The sequence below is a fragment of the Meles meles genome, chromosome 15 (assembly GCF_922984935.1).
Source record: "Meles meles chromosome 15, mMelMel3.1 paternal haplotype, whole genome shotgun sequence".
NCBI classification, from domain to species: Eukaryota; Metazoa; Chordata; class Mammalia; order Carnivora; family Mustelidae; genus Meles; species Meles meles.
In genome coordinates, this window is record NC_060080.1 from 21813607 (window position 1) to 21834377 (window position 20771).

Sequence of the window (20771 nt, forward strand, 5' to 3'; positions counted from 1 at the left end):
ATCGCAGTCCTTCTGAGAGGAGCCATCAAAGCCCTTTAAGGAGCCATCACTGTCTCTCTGAGAGGAGCCTTCGAAGCCCTTCTCTGAAGAGCCATCACCGTCTCTCTGAGAGGAGCCATCAAAGTCCCTCTCTGACGAGCCATCACCGTCTGAGAGGAGCCTTCGAAGTCCCTCTCTGAAGAGCCATCACCGTCTCTCTGCGAGGAGCCTTCGAAGCCCTTCTCTGAAGAGCCATCTCCGTGTCTCTGAGAGGAGCCATCACCGTCTCTCTGAGAGGAGCCTTCGAAGTCCTTCTCTAAAGAGCCATCACCGTCCCTCTGAGAGGAGCCATCGAAGTCCTTCTCTAAAGACCCATCACTGTCCCTCTGAGAGGAACCATCAAAGTCTTCCTCAGAATAGACATCACAGTCCCTCTGAGACGAGCCATAGGAGTCCCTGTGAGAGAAGATGTCGCAGTCCCTGTGAGAGGAGATGTCGAAGTCCCCCTGAGGGGAGCAGTCACAGTCTCTTTCAGAAAACTCATCACAGTCCCTTAGAGATGAGAGGACACAGCCCTTTTGAGAGAAGACAACACAGGCCCTCTGAGAGGAGTGGTCATAGTTCCTCAGAGAGAACTCACTCTAGTCCCTCTGAGAGGAACAGACAGAGTCATTCTGAGCAGAGCCAATAGAGCCTCTTTGAAAGGGGCCAGTAGGTGTGGCCAAAACCCATCACAGTCCGGCTAAGGAGAGACCCAAACATAGCTCCCCTAGGAAGAAGCTCAGACATGGTCTGTCTAAAGATTGCAAGGGCTACTCAAACCCGTCTCCTAGGGACCACACACAAAATACTCCAAAACAGACCAAGTTTAGAGGCCTGAAGCTAACAGATGAGAAGAGATTCGTCCCCATTATTCACTGACTGGCTCAAGCCTTCACCGACCTGCCCCTTTTCTGGCTTCTTTCCTACTCAGCCACTGCCTCTGATACCTGCACCCTCAGCAATCAAAGAGCCTCTAGGCCTACCTGGGGGGAGGGAGGGCGGGAATGGATCTCTCGTTTCTCTAAGATAAATAAAGGGGCAATAATTGATCTCTACCTAGAAAGACCACTCCTTGTGCTGGAGGTGGGGAACGGAGGGTGAAGGGATACTTGGTGTCGCGCAAAGGGATGGAACGCGGGGAAGGGGCCCCGAAGCCAGGTTGGGGCTCCAAACCCCACCTACAGCTTCCCGGGGCGGGGTCTCAGAGGAGGGAGTCGTGTCACGTGACTCACTCCGGCCGCAGCCCCCTCGGAAGCTGCCAGGCGGAAGTAGACGTTCAGACCTGGGATCGGCGGCGCCGACTCCACATCCGGGAGAGGAGAGGAGAGCGGAAGTGGCGTTAGTCTGGCCGGAGCCCTTGGGTGGATTTGTTAGGCGTGGAGAGGGAGTGATGTCTTCCAGACTCGGTGCAGTACCCGCCGTGAGTTTCTCGGTTTGGCCGTTATGCCTTAGGGGTAGCGCTGTGGAGCCCTCAACACGCGGTCCCTCGCTTTTGTCCCACGCTCAGAGTTGGTTTTATCAGAGCCCATCGTAGGCCCCACCCTTATAGGTCAGATCTACCTGTCTCCCTTTTCCCCCCCACTTAGCGCTGACTGTTCCCCACCTCCTTGGACTCAGTTCCTCGCCCGATTGCTATTAGTTTCTGTGCTTTTTATATCCCCAGTACCTCCCATATCCGTATCCTCTCTTTTCGCCTCCCTTTAGAACCTTTATCTGGGACAGGGCTCTGGGAATGGTGAAGAGTATGGTGGTGTCAGCTGCCTTAACTCTGTAGGAAGACAGGACGACACACTTTTCTTAAAAAGTCTTGCCTTTTCCCGTTGGAGGTCGTTGCCGGGGATAGAGCTACATTTCTTTTGGGCACAGGGGTATTCGTCTTTTTGTGGTCAGGATTTAGAGGTCCCTAGCATTCACTCATGTGCTTGCGATTTGCTAGACACCGGAACCCACATCCTTTAAGCAGCAGAGGAGCACGAAGATCGTGGGAGCTAAGAAGTAAGTGAGGTTTTCTGGGATCCATTTATAATTGTGTCGCCAGCGCTGGCCGGTAGAACTTCCTGTGATGATGAGAAAATGTTCTGTACCCGTACTGTTCAGGACCGTACGGCTTTTGAGCACTTGAAATGTGGCCAGTGTGATTGAGGAACTGAATTTTCAATTGTATTTAATCTTAACTTAAATTTAAATAGCCACCTGTAGCTAGTGCCTACCTGATTGGACAGTGCAGGTCTAAACCTAATGTAGCGGAGAGGAACCTGGCTTGCAAATTACAAATTATATTAAAAATGGAACGTATTGACAGCGTAGCCCCACATGTCCTCAGACATGAAATATATACTCATGAATACATTGATGAACATGGGAAGGACTGATAAAAATGGCTGTAAGAAATCCTTTTATTTTCCGACTATTTGAGTTTAAGATGGGTTTATTATTTCGTAGACTGAATGTGCTAACCTTTTCCATATTTGTTGGTACAAAAGAGATTCTTATTAACTAGGTATTCATTGGAAGGAATTAATTCCTTCAGATAACATTTGCTGAATATCTTACGTGCTATAACACATATATCTGACAAGAATATCAGACATATATCAGACAAGAAAAACACAATAGTCTAAATGGGAGATAGGCAAGTACATCAACATGATAAGGTGTAAGGAAATATATATATTTTTAAAGATTTTATTCATTTATTTGACAGAGATCACAAGTAGGCAGAGACGCAGGTAGAGAGAGAGAGAGACAGGGAAGCAGGCTCCCTGCTGAGCAGAGAGCCCGATGCGGGGCTGGATCCCAGGACCCTGGGATCATGACCTGAGCTGAAGGCAGAGGCTTTAACCAACTGAGCCACCCAGGCGCCCCATAAGGAAATATTTTTAAACAGGAATTTAATATAGCACTTGGGGAAAGTTCAGAGTGATAGTGTTATAGAGTGATAGTTCAGAAGGGAAGAGTTGCCTGAGCAAGTCACTCCTAAACAGACTTGAAAGTCAAGTAATAATCCAGTTAGCCAGAAGGTAAAGTTTTTTTTTTTTTCCCATAGAGAACAGAATGTGAGCAGATAAAAGCTTTTAATGGAATAGCAAGTGGTTAATTTTTTAAAAATATAAAGATTAACGGTCCTCATGTATTATTCTGAATCAGAATCATTGGAGTTAGGGCATAGGAATCCTTTTTAACTGATTCTGTAAGAGATTGAGAACCATTGGTGAGAAGTGAGACTAGAAGAGGCTAGAGGATGAAACCCTGGAGAGCATCAGCATTTAAATATTGGGACTGGAAGAGATTATGCTGAGTGAAATAAGTCGAGCAGAGAGAGTCAAGTATCATATGGTTTCACTATTTGTGGAGCATAATAAATGACATGGAGGATATTGGGAGATGGAGAGGAGAAGGAAGTTGAGGGAAATTGGAGGGGGAGGTGAACCATGAGAGAGTATGGACTCTGAAAAAGAACCTGGGGGTTTTGAAGGGGCAGGGGGTGGGAGGTTAGGGAACCAGGGGGTGGGAGGTTGGGGAACCAGGTGGTGGGTAACAGGGAGGGTATGTATTGCATGGAGCACTGGGTGTTGTGCAAAAACAATAAATACTGTTACGCTGAAAAAATAAATGAATTAATTTTAAAAAAAAGATTGGGTAGAATGAACGGAGGCTGCAAAGGAAACTGAGATGAACTGAAATAATTTTTTTTTTTTAAAGATTATTTATTTATTTATTTGATAGAGAGAGATCACAAGTAGATAGAGAGGCAGGCAGAGAGAGAGAGAGGGAAGCAGGCTCCCTGCCGAGCAGAGAGCCCGATGCGGGACTCGATCCGAGGACCCCGAGATCATGACCCGAGCCGAAGGCAGCGGCTTAACCCACTGAGCCACCCAGGCGCCCCTGAAATAATTTTCTAATGAAGTCTAAGTAGTTGCACTAGAGAATGAACTAGGGTCTCTGAAAAATTCTTGGTCGATCAGAAAGGAGTTGAAAATCAGTTAAACTTTTCAGTCTTGTGGTTAGAAGCTGAGACCCAAAGGTATGCTGCGCACAACGAATTATGAAGTCACTACAATTATTATATTCTTTAAACCAAAGTCTTTCTTTTGTCATATTTATGGAAAGGGAAGTTTGAAATTAATCTGGGTTTTTACAAGCAATCAAGTACTGTCATATGACAAGTGTTGTAAAATACTGGATAAATTGTCCTTTGGAAATAAGAGAGACCAATAGGAAGGGATTCCCTAATCACATTGATTTAATTTCTAAGATGTTAATCATACTGATTATATGAACTCTTGATATTTATTTATTTACTTATTACTGTGCTTGTACTTATTCATGAGAGGGGGTATTGGTGTATCTGAGTCCTACACTGACAGTAAAGAAATTCCTATGAGGACAGTTTATCAAGAGGAGTCACGTGGGACTTGACTTTTTTTTTTTTTTTTTAAGGGACTTGACTCTTAATGGCTTCTTGATACTATTAAGTGTTCCTAGTAGAGATTGTTTCCGTTGTTTTGGATGGTGGGTTTTGGCCCTGGAGACCTGCCAGTTCCTATTAAAAATTTTTAAATATTTTTTGAGGTATTATTGAAGTACAGTAGACTTCATATTTATAGTATACATATTTAAAGTGTACAGTATGATCAGCTTTGGTATATGTAGATAACCATAACAGTGTCACCACAATCAAGATACTATTTCCATCCCTCTGAAAAAATTTTTTGGGTTCCTTTGCAATCCATTCCCTTCTCTACTCCTGTTCCCAGACACCACTGACCTTTTTCCTTTCACCATATAGTAGTTTGCATGTTCTAAGATTTTATATAAATGAAATCATATAGTATGTTCTCTTTTTACATGATTTTTTTCACTCAAAATAATGATTTTGAGTGAAAATTAGTTTTTATTGCTGAACAGAATTTGGTTATAGATATATCATGATTAGTTTAGCCATCTATTTTGATGGATAGTTGGGTTATTTTCATTTTGAGGTTATTAAAATAAATCTGCTATAAACTTCCACGTACAAGTCTCTATGTGAAAAAATGTTTTGTTTCTTTTTTCTCTTGATAAATACTTAAGATGGTATTTATTTACTAAGATTTACCATCTTAGGTTGATTGGGTCTTATGTCAAGAGTATGTTTACCTTTTTAACAAATTGCCTATTTCCCAAATTGGTGACATTATTTTCTATTCTACCACCAGTGTATGGGAATAAGTCTTCAATTTTAGCCAATTTTATGGGTATATAGTGGTGTTTCATTGTGATTTTAATTTGCATTTTCCTAATGAATAATGATGTAGAACATCTGTTCATGTGCTTATTGGCCATTCATACATCATCTGGGAAGTGCCTGTTCATTTCTTTTGCCCATTTAAAAAAATTGAGTTGTTTGTCTTACTATGGAATTGTAGTATTTTTTAAAATTATATTCTGAATACAGTTCCTTTGATAGATACGCCTTAAATATTTTCTTCCAATCTCTGATTTGCATCATATCTTGATGGCGTGTTTGAAGAACAACAATTTTATTTATTTTTATTTCTTTAAAGATTTATTTATTTAGTTTAGAGAAGGGGGAAGGGCAGGGGGAGTGAGAGAATCTTGAGGCAGACTCCCTGTTGAGTGTGGAGCTGGATTTGGGGCTTTATCCCACAACTCTGAGATCATGACCTGAGCTGAAGCCACTCAACTGACTGAGCCACTTGGGTGCCTTGAAGATCAACAGTTTTAAGTTTATCATTAAAAATGATTAAAATGTTATTTTTTTCCTTCTATGTTTCATGCTTTTTGTATTATATTTGAGAAAACTTTGTCATCCCTAATTGCAAAGATTTTCCCCTTTGTTTTTTTTTCTGGAAGTTTTCTAGGTTTTACATTTGGGTCTATGACTTGTTTAGAGTTAATTTTTTGGTCATGGTGTGTTATAACAGTCAGTGTTAATTTCTTTTCATTTTGTATATCCTGTTGTTAAGAATTCCCCTATTCAATTGCATTGGCACCTTTGTCAGAAATTATTTGAACATATATGTGTGTGAGTCTGTTTCTGGACTCCTTATTCTGTTCCATTGATGTATATATCTGTCTTTTTGCCAGTACTAAACTGTTTTGATACTGTGGGATTAGAGTAAGTCTTGAAATCAGATAGGGTAAGTTGTTTAACTCCTTTTTGTTCTTTCTCAAAATTTGTTTAGTTAGGGGTGCCTGGGTGGCTCAGTGGGTTAAGCCTCTGCCTTCTGCTCAGGTCATGATCCCAGGGTCCTGGGATCCAGCCCCGCATCGGACTGTCTGCTCAGCAGGGAGCCTGCTTCCCCCTCTCTCTCTGCCTGCCTCTCTGCCTACTTGTGCTCTCTCTGTCAAATAAATAAATAAATAAAATCTTTAAAAAATTTTTGTTCAGTTATTCTGGGTTCTTCGTCTTTTTATATAAATTTTAGAATTAGTTTGTCAGTTTCTATAAAAAGCATGCTAGAGTATTGATCACTCTTGTATGGAGTCAGCAGATCAATTTGGGGAGGATTGCCATTTTAACAATACCAAGTTTTCTGACTTATGAGCATGCTATATTTTTCCATTTATTTAGATCCCTAACTTGTCTCACCAACATGCTGTAATTTTCCTTATAAAAGTCTTGGTTATCTTTTGGGGCACCTGGGTGGCTCAGTGGGTTAAGCCTCTGCCTTTGGTTCAGGTCATGATCTCAGGGTCCTGGAATTGAGTCCCTAGTCGGGCTCTCTGCTCACTGGGGAGCCTGCTTCCTTTCCTCTCTCTCTGCCTGCCTCTCTGCCTACTTGTGATCTGTCTGTCAAATAAGTAAATAAAATCTTAAAATAAAAAAAGTCTCAGTTATCTTTTGTTAGATATATTCTTAGGTGTTTTTTTAATGTTATTGTAAATGACACTTTTTTTTTTAACTTCATTGCTAATGCTTATTGCTATTATCTCAATCTAGCCACAAGGTTGTCCATTTTGTTGGTCTTTTCAAAGAACCAGATTTTCTCTGTTTTCTGTTCTAATGCATGAATTTCTCCTCTCCATTATATTTTTCCTTCTATTTACTTTGGGTTTACTTTGCCTTTTTTAAGATGTCTTGAGATGAACTCTTATCGTTGATTATAGATCTAATTTTCTAATAGCAGTATTTAGAGCTGTGAGTTTCCTTCTAGGTACTGCTTTGGTTGCAATCCACAAATTTTGATGTGTGTATTTTTGTTCTTACTCACTTCAGAACATTTTGCAATTTCTCTTGTGATTTCTTTTTGACCCATGAATTATTTACAAGTAGATTGTTTAATTTCCATATTTTTTTATTTTAGGTCTCCTGTTGTTCTTGATTTCTAATTTAATTCTGGTCAGTGAATACACGTATGATTTTTATCTTTTTAAGGTTCAAGTTTATGGCCCAAAATATACTCTGTCTTATTGAATGCACAGTGTTTACTTGAAAAAACTGTATCCTGTAGTTGTTGGATGTAGTTCTATAAAGTGACTCTAGAGTAGTTTAGCTAATAGTGTTGTTCACATCTTTTATGTCTTACTGAATTTTTGTCTCATTCTACCAGTTCCTGAAAGGAGGAGGTCTTAAAGTTTTTGCTAAGACTGTAGAATTGTCTGTTTGTTTTTTTTTTTTTTTTGCTTTAATTATATCAGTTTTGCTTTGTGAACTTTGAGCTTGTACTACTAGACGCATACAATGAGTAATTATGTCTTTGTGATGATTTGTTACTTTTATCATTATGAAGTGTCCCTTTATATCTCTGGTGATACTCTTGCCTTGAAGTCTCTTTCATCTGGTATTAGAATAGCCACTCCAGCCTTCTTGTGTTTGCTGATTGTGAGGTATAATTTTTTCATCCACTTATTTCCACTCTTTATATGTCTTTATATTGAAAGTTTGGGGGCACCTGGCTGGCTCAGTTGGAAGAGCATTTGACTCTTGATCTCGGGTTCCTGAGTTCAAGCCCCACACTGGGTATAGAGATTACTTAAATAACTGAAACTTAGAAAAGTAAAGAAAAGAAAAAGTGTGCCTCTTGTAGGTGCAGTATACAGTTAGTTGACCCTTGAACAACACAGGGGTTAGGGATGCTGACCCCAACACAGTTGAAAATCGGCATATAACTTTTGACTTCCCCAAAACTTAACTACTAATAGCCTACTGTGGGCTGGAAGCTTTACTGATAACATAAACAGTCCATTAACACAGCTTTTGAATGTTATATATTATATCCTATGGTGTTCTTACAATAAACTAGAGGAAAGAAAATATTAAAACTACCAGGAAAAGACATTTACAATACTGTACTGTATTTATCGAAAAAAAATCCATGTATAAGGGACCCGTGTAGTTCAGATTGTGTTGTTCAGGGGTCAACTGTACTAGAGTATTGCTTTTTTATTCATTCTTTAACAGTCTTGGACTTCTTAACTGGAGTGTTGAGACCATAAACGTTTAATTAATTACTGATATGGTTGGATTTAGGTTTGCCATTTTATTTTGGTTCTCATACCCTGTGTATTGTTCCTTTATATCTTATTTTGAGTTATTTGAATATTTGGTGTCTGATTTTAGTTTATTGATTTTTAATTTCTCTTTAACTTTTTCTTTTTTTTCTGTTTCTTTCTCCTGTGTAGTGGTTGCTCTAGGAAATACAATGTATATACCTATTGTTTCATAGGTTACTTAAAGTTAATATACTACCACTTTGTTTAAATCTAGAAGCCTCACAACCTTGTAGAATTCCTCAGCCCCCTGCCTGCTGACCATTAAGTTATCGCTCTCATATGTATTGCATCTACATATTTTGAAAACCTCACCAGATAATGTCAAAATTTTGTTTTAAAGTGGTATTGTTGTTGTTTTTTAAGATTTTATTTATTTATTTGACAGACAGATAACAAGTAGGCAGAGAGGCAGGCAGAGAGCGAGGAAGGGAATCAGGCTCCCTGCTGAGCAGAGAGCCAGACTTGGGGCTCGACGTGGGTCTCGATCCCAGGACCCTGGGATCATGACCTGAGCCACAGGCAGAGAGGCTTTAACCCACTGAGCCACCCAGGCGCCCCTGTTGTTGTCATTGTTAATATTTACAGAGCTATTTACCATTTCTTTTGCTCTTCTTCATTCCGAAAAATCCAGATTTCTCTCTGGTATCATTTTCCTTCATCGTATCTGGAATAATTTCCATTAGCATTTCTCATAGAGCAGGTCTGTGAGCAGGTCATAGAGCAGACAACAAATTTTCTTTTTTTAAATTTTTTTTTTTTTTAACCTGAAGAAGCATGTCTAAGGGATATTTTTACTGAGTATAGAATTTTAGATGGGCAGATCTTTTGTCTCAGGAGTTTAAAGATGTTACATTATCTTCTCTTCTCCTTGGTTTCTGTTGAGAACATTCTGTAATCATTCAAACTGTTGTTCTTTATATGTAACATGTCATTTCTTTCTAGCTGCTTTCTAGATTTTTCTCTCTTAATATTCAGTTTTGAACGTTGTCATTAGGATGTGTCTAGGTGTGTTTTTCTTTCAGTGTATCCAATGAGTATTTGTTGAGCTTCTAGAATCTGTAAATTTATGTCTCATTAAATTTGGGCAATTTTCCACCATTCTTTCTTTCTTTTTTTTTTTTTTTTAAGATTTTATTTATTTATTTGACAGAGATCACAAGCAGGCAGAGAGAGGAAGGGAAGCAGGCTCCCTGCCGAGCAGAGAGCCCGATGCGGGGCTGGATCCCAGGACCCTGGGATCATGACCTGAGCTGAAGACAGAGGCTTTAACCCACTGAGCCACCCCGGTGCCCCTCACCATTATTTCTTTCAAATGTATTTTGGTGCCACAATTTCTTTTTCCTTTCCTTCTGGACACCTTTCGTTTTGTTTTTTTTTTTTAAACAATTTTATTTATTTATTTGACAGAGAGATCACAAGTAGGCAGAGAGTCAGGCAGAGAGAGAGGATGAAGTAGGCTCCCTGCTGAGCAGAGAGCCCGATGCCAGGCTGGATCCTAGGACTCTGAGATCATGACCTGAGCTGAAGGCAGAGGCTTAACCTACTGAGCCACCCAGGTGCCCTACCTTTTGATATCCTTAAGGTGTTAAGTGACACCTTTTGATATTGACTCATAGGTTGTTGAAGCTCTGTTGACTGTTTTTTCAGTCTTTTTTCTCTTTGTTCTTCGGAGTAGATAATTTCTGTCTTCAGGTTCACAGACTTTTTCCTTTGTCATCTCCATTCTGTTATTGAGCCCATTTTGTTATTACTTCAAATATTGTTTTTTTTTTTCAGTTCTAAAATTTCAATTAATTCTTTTTTATGGTTTCTTTTTTTCTGCTGAGAAGTCCTACCTTTGCCTTCACTTGAAGTGTGTTTTCCTTTATTTCATGGAACATAGTTATAATAGCTGCTCTCCCCCCCCCCCCCTTTAAGATTTTGTTTGTTTATTTGTCAGAGAGAGCGCAAGCAGGGAAAGAGGCAGGTGGAGGGAAAAGCACTCCATGGTGAGCAAGGACTCAGTCCTAGGACCCTGGGATCATGACCTGAGCTGAAGGGAGACACTTAACTGACCGAGCCGCCCAGTAATACACCCAGTGTTACAAGCGTCCCTGTAATAGCTGCTTTAAATCTTTGATAGTTCTAACATCTTGGGGTTGACATTTGTTCATTATCTGTTCCTTTTGGAATTATGCAGATTTTCCTGCTGCTTTGTGTATTGCATAATTTTGGAACTTATTCCCGAGATTGTCAATGTTATTTGTGTAGACCAGGTCTTTTTAGAATCTTCTGGGGGATCATTGCTATTTTTATTTTAGCAAGTAACCTGTTTACTGTTCAGACCATAAGTTCTGTCTTGCTTTCTGAAGTCATTGGGTCAGTCTTAATTCCATTCTTTGAGTCTTTGCTATGATGGTTTAGGTTGGTCTTGAACAGCTCAGGGGTTTGACTGAGACTTTTTCGGGTGTTTCAAGTCTCGTTTCATTTCTTCAAGCTTTTGATATGTTGGGTCTATCTTTTACTAGCAGTTCAGGGGTGATTCTGAGACTTGTGCAGTTTGTTCAAATCTTATTTCATTTCTCAAAGCCTTTGCTAAGCTGGTTTCGGTATGCTCCAACCATATGTAGTTTAGATTAAGCTGTGATTTGTGTGGATTCGTACACAGAATTATGGGATCATCTTCTTTGCCTGATTCTTCTTCACAGTTCCCTCACGCATTTTAGTCTGTAGAGACCCTTTTCCTGGTTTCTGTGGCCAGAAAGAGAGTTTCTGTTGCAATTTAGACTGCCCACGCTACTCTGCAAATGGGGCCCACCCTTATTGCATTGCGGCATGGGAGGGAAAGCAAACAAAATGGGGCAGCACACCCATGTGAGTCACTTCTCCCAGTTTTGACACCTCTCTGTAGTCCACCCACTTTGTTTACTTTTCAGAGTCCAGGATTTTCAGTAGTAGTCAGCAGGAGGGATGAGCTGTGATGGCCTTATGCACCACGGCAGAATCAGGACTTCGCTGTATTAAATTCGCAATTTTGGATCTCATGTGCAGAGAATGGAAAATCATTCTTCTCTGTTCCTAGCATACTGCCATCATCAGTCCCTGTTGTTTTTTGGTTTCCCTATTTCCATTTCCATTCCCTTCCAGAGACAACTGCGTTAGCAAATTTGATATTTGTCCTTAAATATTTATGAATCCTTGTAAAATAGCCAGTCTTGTTTATGTGTGTATTTGGTTTTAATTTACCAACCTGACATTAAGTCTTGCTCTTTCTTTATTTTTCTTTTAAAGACTTAACTTCTTTTTGGAGAGAGAGAGAGCATGCACGCACACAGAGCATGCACACGAGAGTGTGCGTGTACACAGAGGGGGTGAGGGAGAGGGAGAGAGAGTGTCAAGCAGACTCAGCACTGAACACTGAGCCCAAGGCAGGGCTCCATCTCACAGCCCTGAGATCATGACCTGAGCTGCTGAAACCAAGAGTCAGATGCTTAGCTGACTGGGCCACCCAGGCACCCTGTTTCTTTTTCATTCAGCAGTATGCTCTTTTGGTTATGCTCACGTCTCTATGTGTAGAAATGGTTTATTGCTTCCAACAACTACCTAGTATTCCATAGTGGGCCTGTATTATATTTTATTAACATATATTCTTAAGAATGGTCATCTGTGTTACTTCCATCTCCTTGCCTCAAACCTCTAGGTGATTCTTATCAGCTCTACCACTGAAGTGTTATCTTGAATTTGTCAACTTATCTCTGCTACGGAACCTTAGTTCGGATCCTTATCTCTTATCCATACTGTTACATTGAGCGGCTAGCCCTTCTCCCTGTATTCACTCCTCCTCCATGGGTCATTTTCTATATAGCATCCAGAGTGGTCTTTCTAAACCGTAAACCTAAGGCAGGCCTCGCACGGATCTTCAGCCGGAAAAGGGATGTCTCAAGGTCCTTGGACCACACTTTGAGAACTGCTGGCTCCTCTGTGCATTCTGAATGACCTAGTTACTGATGAATGTTTCTTAACTACATACTGATTGGTCTTAGATTTGGGAATTTGGATCCAGCTGTATACCAGACTTCTCCGGCCAGCTTACCTTAGATAAAGTAGCCCCTTTAACGCTGGGAGCTAAGAATCATGTTGCCTAAATAAGACAGGACAGTGCTGACTCAGTGTTTAGGGAAGATGGATCAGACTAGGGCCCTATAAACTCTTCTCTGTTCTCAGGGATAGTATTTAGTTACTGTCCTTCTGTCAGAGAAATTGGGTGGCCTGGACGTACCTGGTTACTGAAGGATCTTCTGAAGGATCAAAGAACACCTGTTACTTTCACTACTTTGTTTTCTTTGATCAGTCTAGAAAAGTGTGCCTACTTGGGCTGCAGAGTGATCATTAATGCGGACTGCTTTTATTATAATGAAGTGTAATAATTTTATATGTTGCATTTGATTACAACTGTTGTAATTGTTAGAGTACAATCTCAGGTCTGTTTTTATTATCAGGCTTTTTAGTTTTTGTGTAGGTAACCAACTTGTCTTCTTAAGATATAAAGAATTAATAGGAACTTTACTCCAGATCCTCCTTTGTGGTATGTCTATTTGTTTTGTATTACTAGCAGGACCCAGTGCTCCATAAAGGATAATAGTTTCCAGTACACCATCCCTCACGATGACTCCTTAAGTGGTTCATCATCTGCCTCATCATGTGAGCCAGTGAGTGATTTTCCACCATCCTTCCGAAAATCTACCTACTGGATGAAGATGAGAAGGGTCAAGCCAGCTGCTGCTTCCCGTGTCGAAGGTATCAGTATCTCTGTCTTATGTCAAAGGCAGAGCACTCTCTAGGTAGCTGTTGTAAATCTCACATATGTGTATCTCACATTTATGTTAGACTGCCACACACTATTCAACTTTGTGAACGATCCTTCTATTTTAGAGTGAAATTCTGCTGATCTCACTCTAGGTTAGACTGGTGTCAGCCCTCCCTCTTCACATGATTTGAACTTCTTTCCCATTGTTCCAGTTTGATCCTCTGTTGAAGTTTGGGGGCTGGTGTAAGGGTGATTCTGGGTGTCATTTTCTTGGTGGGCATAGTCTCAAGGGTCCTTAGTAGCCCTTTATCTGGAATGGTTCTACTTCCGTGTTAGCTTTGAATCAAGATCAAAGAAAGCACATTGCCTGAAGACTCTTGTTACTGGTAGGGGAACAGTTGATAACTTGGGTGGAGAATAAGAAAAAGGGAAAGGGGGAGGTTGAGTGAGTTAGTGAAGTTTTACCAACTTCCCTAAAAATGTCGACCACTTCTGTGAGGTCTGTGCTCACTGACGATCTTCCTCTATGATGGTCTCCTGACTGAAGTTTTGAAGGCAGGCCAGAGACGTTCACTTGAAAACCATACTGAGGGTTTTGTTTGTTTGTTTTGTATGGTGTTTCAGGGTCAGGTGGAGTATCAACCAAAGGAAAAAGGAAACCCAGGCAGGAAGAAGATGAAGACTATCGAGAATTTCCTCAGAAGAAGCATAAGCTTTATGGTAAGAGAGTAACTTTGCTCTTTCTCTTTCTGTGGGTGCCTGGGCTTTATCTTTTAGAGGTACAAGAGAGACCTTAGGTTTTGGCCCTTGAAGCACTGTTGTGCCCTTTGATTTTTTGGCATGGAATGGCTTCCATCCTGGTTGACTCTACCAGTGTTTTTCTGTTACAACTTAAGGGAGTCAGTTGGTTGAGGGAGTGAGACACAGGGTGTTGAAAAGATGAGGGAGGAGATTTTGGTAGTAGAGACGGGGTAGCAAAGTTGATATGTTGGGCTTCAAGTTTCTGTCTTGTGTCAGGGAGGAAGCAACGGCCTAAAACTCAACCTAATCCCAAATCCCAGGCTCGTCGTATTCGGAAGGAACCACCAGCTTACGCAGCAGGTATGTTTTCTGTTGGAAGCTTTGGGGTATCTAGTTCTCACACCCTGTCTTTGTTGTTGGTGGTGGTGGTTAAGGGATGATGTAGCAGAGAGTTTCTTTAAGGAGGCAGTTACTAAGGGCATGGGTTTGGAGGCCAGACAGACCCTTGTGAAAGATTGGCTCTTAATTGGTTTTCTGGCCTGCCACCATCTAGTTAACTTCTGCAAGCTTCGGTTTCCTTGTCTCTGAGTGGGATAATGAAGGCAGTCAGAATTTTCGTGGAGATTAATTGGATACAAACATTGCACAAAGTCTCAGACACATAGAAAACGCTCAGCAAACCGGCTGTTAAATATCTCAGTATCCCATTGCTATATGCAGCTATGAAAGTGTTGCCCATTGTGGCTTATACCTCAATAAAGCTAGGAAAAAAAACGTTGCCCAGTTCTATAAGCCACTGGGCTTTTGAGTGGTGCCCAGATGGTTTTTATCATGGGAAGCTGAGTAGGTGCTTCCTCACTGACTGGGAAAAAATATTTCTAGAAATTATACACAGCGAGTCTTTTCCCCAGGAAGGGAACAAATCATTTTTATGGTACTTTTACTAAGTTTTAGGATTGTGCTTTTTGTTTCAAGAGAATTCTGCAGATTATGAAGTGTTCCTTTTTCTCCTTTGTAGGCAGTTTGGAGGAACAGTGGTACTTAGAAATCGTGGATAAAGGCAGTGTCTCCTGTCCTACCTGCCAGGCAGTGGGGAGAAAGACCATAGAGGGCTTAAAGAAACACATGGAGACCTGCAAACAGGTTAGAGATTTTGTGGCATTTCGTGACAGTTACGCTCTTTCCCCATACTTTAGCTCTCTATTTTGTGTTGGGTGTGCTGATACTTGTGGAGAAGCAGCAGCATTGTGTTAGAAGGAAGACAGAGGCTTTTGAGTCTGACAGACTTGGGTTTAAATCTTCACTCAGCCACTTAATTGTTGTGTCATTTAACTTTTTTTTTTTTTTTTAAAGATTTTTATTTATTTATTTGACAGAGAGAGATCACAAGTAGGCAGAGAGGCAGGCAGAGAAAATGAGAGGGAAGCAGGCTCCCTGCCAAGCAGAGAGCCCGATGCGGTACTCGATCCCAGGACCCTGAGATCATGACCTGAGCCGAAGGCAGCGGCTTAAACCACTGAGCCACCCAGGCGCCCCTGTCATTTAACTTTTTTATGTGTGGACCTCGGTTTTCTCATTTATAAGAGAGAGAAAATAATTTTGAGCAGTCCCTGAGAGGAGAAGAAAGAAAGTATACACGCAAAGGGCCTGTTCCATTACTTGGCAAATATTGGCACTTAGTAAATGGTCATTCTTTCAAAATGAGTTGCTTTTCCTTCTTTGTCCTTGAGGACATGACACTGAGGTTGTGGCATTTTGAGATGCCTTGACTGTCAAGTTTGGGAGTGAAAGGAGATATAGTCGAGAGTATCTGAGTAGGACTTTTTAACATTCTATTTCTCTGTTGAACAGCCTGGCACTGAGCAGTATTTCTTCCTTGTAGGAAATGTTTACTTGTCATCATTGCGGGAAACAGCTTCGTTCCCTGGCAGGGATGAAGTATCACGTCATGGCAAATCACAATAGCTTGGTAAGGTGTCTCCTGTCCCGTATGAGCCTGCGGGGGGTTCTCATGTCTTTACGTGGATGAGTTTGGATAACCCTGTGGAGGTGGCTAAGGCTCTGGGGCTTTGCAGGCGTGTAAGAGCACCCTTTTGATAGAGAGTTATGTACGGTGAAACCGTTGTGTTGGGTATTTTTGTGTTTACGTTAGTCCCAAAGTTTCGTCTCCTGGAAGACAGAGGCTCTGAACTCTTACTTGCATTGCATTTGCTTCCTTGTCTGTCTAGGAGAAGATGGAGAAAGCCAGGAGTCAGATAACTAAGCTTCATGGGCCTCGGCTTAGGTGCTAGTCCAGTCCTTGATTCTCCTATGATACCATTTTTGTCTGTATCTGACTTTTCTGTGAATCATCTGCTTGTTTGCTTCTCTTGCTTTCTAGCCCATTTTGAAGGCTGGGGATGAAATAGACGAGCCAAGTGAGAGAGAGCGGCTCAGGACAGTTCTAAAGAGACTGGGCAAGCTCAGGTGCATGCGTGAGGTAAGAGCCCGGGGACAGTGTCTCCTTCGGCCTGGAGTCTCGAGTCACTGTCTTTCTGTTACTTTCTTCCATTTTTTCTCCTTCTCTTTTGTAGACCTGGTTCTGTGTCACCTTCCAGCATTAAGACTGGCTTCTGCTTTTCCAGGTGTTTTGAATTCATTAATAGTTCTTTATTTTTCTTTCGCATCTCCACAAACTTACTTTTCTCCCCTTTTCCTTTGTTCAAAGGGGTTCCTTTCCCACCCTTCTTTAGTGTGATGGAAAGGCTCCTGGTAATCTCCCCGTGAGGAGCTTTGGCATCGTTGGGTGCTTGCTGCTGGGGTGGGGTCGAGTCCCCAGCCAGCGAGGAAGCTCTGCGGCAGAGGAGACACACAGTGTTAGCGGACTGGATGCTGACTGAACTGACGGAACGTCGCTCTTAGTGGCAGACAGGACAGCTGTTAGGGCAGGGACGAGGGACAGGGAAGGGTCGTGCTAACGGGAAGTGTTGGAGAGGGTCTAGCCGTGTCGGAGGATCTACCTATAGGATATGGTGGTGGAGTCTTTTGTGGCTGTTGAGAAATTGAGAGATTATGTCAAAAGATGGAAGATTATAGTCCAGGCCTCTCTCCTGTGTTCAGAGTTGCTCTAGTAGCTTCACCAGCATCATGGGATATCTGTACCATGTCAGAAAATGTGGCAAAGGGGCTGCAGAGCTGGAGGAGATGACCCTGAAATGTCACCACTGTGGAAAGCCATATAAATCGAAGGCTGGACTTGCGTATCACCTGAGGTCAGAGCATGGGCCTGTGAGTACTGATTACTTTCCAGACCCTGTTTGGGGGATCTGTTTCGTGGTGACTACTAACCCTGACATTTCCCCTACCTCCTTGGTTCCTCATTTGTATCCCCTTTTAATCTTTGAATGCTTTTGTTTTCTCTTGTTTTTCCTTGGTTCTCTTTTTTTCTGCCTTTTGAACATAATTAGCTTAGAGAAATCAAAGTTCAATGTATAATCTGTGCAGAAGTAGACTCATTATTATATTTCTAAAGCTTAAGGCATTCCCCTTTAGCTAGAAATTTTGTGGAAATGTCTGTTCAGCTGGTTCTTCCAGCCCAGTTTTGTTTTTTTTTAATTTTTTTTTTTTAAGATTTTATTTATTTATTTGACAGACAGAGATTACAAGTAGGCAGAGAGGCAGGTAGAGAGAGAGGGGGAAGCAGGCTCCCTGTTGTGCAGAGAGCCCGATGCGGGGCTCGATCCCAGGTCCCTGAGACCATGACCTGAGCAGAGGCAGAGGCTTAACCCATTGAGCAACCCAGGCGCCCCCCCGTCCCAGTTTTTTTGTCTTGACTTTTAATTTTTTTTCCCCTAGGCTTGCCCTACCTCATTTTTTTTTAGAGTTAAGTTTCAAGGTATAATTTACATATGGTAATTAATATTCACCTTTTTTAGTGTATAGTCCATAAGAGTTTTGACAAATACATACATTCATGTAGTCACCACCACATTCAAAATCTTGAACGATTTGACCACCGATCTGTTTTCTGTCCCTATAGTTTTGTTTTTTTTCAGAATATCATAAACAGAGTCATACAATGTATAGCTTTTGAGTCTGGCTTCTTTCACTTAGCATAATACATTTGAGATTCATCCATGTGTTGCATGTATCATTAATTTTATTTCTTTTTATTTCTGTCTAGGATTCCATTATATGGATGTTTCACAGTTTCTTTATCCATTCACCAGTTGAAGAACATTTGGGTTGTTTCCATCTTTTGGCAATTATGAATAAAGCTGCTATAAACATTCACATAAAAGGCTTTTCTGTGAAAACAAATTTTAATTTCTCTTGGGTAAATACTTAGCAATGGAAATGCTAGGTCAAATGATAAGTACATGTTTATAAGAAACTGCCAAACTGTTTTTCACAGTGTCTGTGCCATTTTGCATTCTCACTGGCAAAATGAGAGTTCCAGTTTTTTTGTGTCCTTGTTAGGACTTGCTATTATCAGTGTCATTTTTTTCTTACTTCATTCTATTAGGTATGCAGTGGTATTTCCCTGCAGTTTAAATTTGCATTTCCCTAATGACTAATGACATTAACCATCCTTTCATGTGCTTATTGGCAATGTGGGTCCTGAGTGAAGTGTCTCTCCTCTTCAGTGAAGTGTCCATTGAGAGCCTTTATTATTGGAGTTTCATTGTCTTACTGTTGAGGTTTTAAAATATTCTGAGTTTTTTTATGTATTTTGGACAGAAGTCCTTTACCAACTACATGTTTTGTAAATATTTCCTCCCAGCTTAGCTTTTCATTTTTGGGGCGTTTTTCAAAGAGTAGAATTCTTTTTTTTTTTTTTTTTTTTTTTTTAAGATTTATTTATTTGACAGAGAGAGATCACGAGTAAGCAGAGAGGCAGGCAGAGAGAGAGGAGGAAGCAGGCTCCCCGCTGAGCAGAGAGCCTGATGTGGGGCTCGATCCCAGGACCCTGAGATCATGACCTGAGCTGAAGGCAGAGGCTTAACCCACTGAGCCACCCAGGTGCCCCTCAAAGAGTAGAATTCTTAACTTTGATAAAGTTCATTCAATTTATGTTTTTTTTCCTTTTATGGATAATGCTTTTATTGTATCTAAGATATGTTTGCCCAGCCCAAGGTACAGTTTTTCTATTACTGCTATAAAAAAAGAATCACAAAATCAGTGGCCTAAACAACACAGCTGTATTAACTCAGCTTGTCAGGCCAGAAGCTCAGGTATAGCACAGCTTAGCTGACTCCCCTGTGTAGAACCTCACTAGGCTGGCATCAAAGTGTCAGTAGGTCTATTCCTTTCTGGAGGCTCAAGGGGAGAATCTGTTTTGAGGCTCCTTAAGATTAAGAATTGAGTTCTATGCAGTTGTAGGACCTCACTTCCTTGCTTGCTGTAGGCCAGGAAGTGTTCTCAGCTTCTGAGGGCCATGTGCATTCCCTGGTTTCCTTCATCGTCAAGGCAGCAGACGTAGTGAGTCTCTCTCATGCTCTGAATCTCTCCTGCCTTTTCTTCTCTCACACCTCTCCTACTTGGTTTTGGACTTTAAAAATTAGATCTACAAAGTACCTTCCCATCAGCGTGCAGATTAGTGTTTGGTTGAACAGCTGAGGACTGTAGCCTAGCCAGGGTGACATGTTAAGAAACCGTCATACCCAGGCTTACGAAATTTTCTCCCTTGGTTTCTTTTAGAAGTTTTACAGTTACATGGTTTACATTTGATTCATTTTCATTTGATTTTTGTATGTAGTATGAGATATGGGTTGAGGGTCCTGTCTTTGCACACGGCAATGTCTTGACCTTTAACCACTTTGACTTATCAAAACAACAGATTTTATCCTGAGAAGTTTTTTTTTTTTTTAACTAACAAAATACACATTAAGGTGGTGGAACTATATGCTAACGGTTAGCAAGCTAGTAAATAGCTTTTGATACTTAGAGCAGGAAGGATAGCCTTTAATCACTGGCTCTGATGGAAGCCACTTCTCAGACCTGTGTTCTGCTATGTCTCATTCTTGCAGATCTCATTCTTTCCAGAGTCAGGACAGCCAGAGTGCTTAAAGGAGATGAGCCTGGAGCCAAAGAGTGGCGGTCGAGTTCAGAGGCGTTCTGCCAAGATAGCTGTATACCACCTGCAGGAGCTGGCTTCTGCTGAACTGGCCAAGGAATGGCCCAAGAGGAAGGTGCTTCAGGATTTGGTACCTGATGATCGGAAGGTAAAGTAGAAACTCTAAGTATTAATGTCAAACCGTGTCTGCTTCTGTGCTTACTGCGTACGGAAAACTAAATGCAGTGGAGTGCACGATAAATGATATTTTGCTTCTTTATTATTAGACATGGAACATGAGTGTTTGGATTCTTGTGGGTCCTCGAGAGACAGTCCATTCCATAAGTTCCTTAAGGAACCTTCTTAATTTTGGACTACTTCCAGAGGGAATCAGCATTTCCAGATTATTTTTTGCCTAGTTGTTGCCCAGTGTGTTTCCACTTTGTTAGTTCATATGTAGTAGTTTATATTTAGTTTAGATAAATGCTTGCAACTTGCTTTTCTGGCCACAGAACTCCTCTTCCTTCCCACTCTTTTTTCCAAATGGAAGCTTATATAAAACACCAGTATGTAAAATAACGGACAGCAAAGTCACTCTGAATAACTATGGGGTAGTGAACCCAAAGCTTTGTCTACTTGGCCTTCTCCTTGATACTTTTATCATTCCCTCCATGGTTGCAAGTGTATTTC

The 20771-nt window shown here is 41.2% G+C and overlaps 1 protein-coding gene across 3 annotated transcripts in view; it reads left to right on the forward strand.

Annotated features, from left to right (window-relative positions):
- The first annotated feature begins 1323 nt into the window (after positions 1-1323).
- Positions 1324-20771, forward strand: part of ZNF512 (zinc finger protein 512) — a 31169-nt gene continuing 11721 nt past the window's right edge. Inside the window, exons 1-10 of one of the 3 annotated variants that reach the window (XM_045979686.1) lie at positions 1324-1441; positions 1958-2016; positions 13112-13296; positions 13931-14026; positions 14324-14407; positions 15066-15190; positions 15930-16016; positions 16428-16526; positions 17147-17314; positions 20056-20250. In XM_045979686.1, the coding sequence (XP_045835642.1) occupies positions 1412-1441; positions 1958-2016; positions 13112-13296; positions 13931-14026; positions 14324-14407; positions 15066-15190; positions 15930-16016; positions 16428-16526; positions 17147-17314; positions 20056-20250 (1128 nt within the window). In that variant the 5' untranslated portion in view covers positions 1324-1411. The remainder of the gene's footprint in view (positions 1442-1957; positions 2017-13111; positions 13297-13930; positions 14027-14323; positions 14408-15065; positions 15191-15929; positions 16017-16427; positions 16527-17146; positions 17315-20055; positions 20251-20771) is intronic. The other 2 variants (XM_045979687.1, XM_045979689.1) reach the window with 2 other exon arrangements.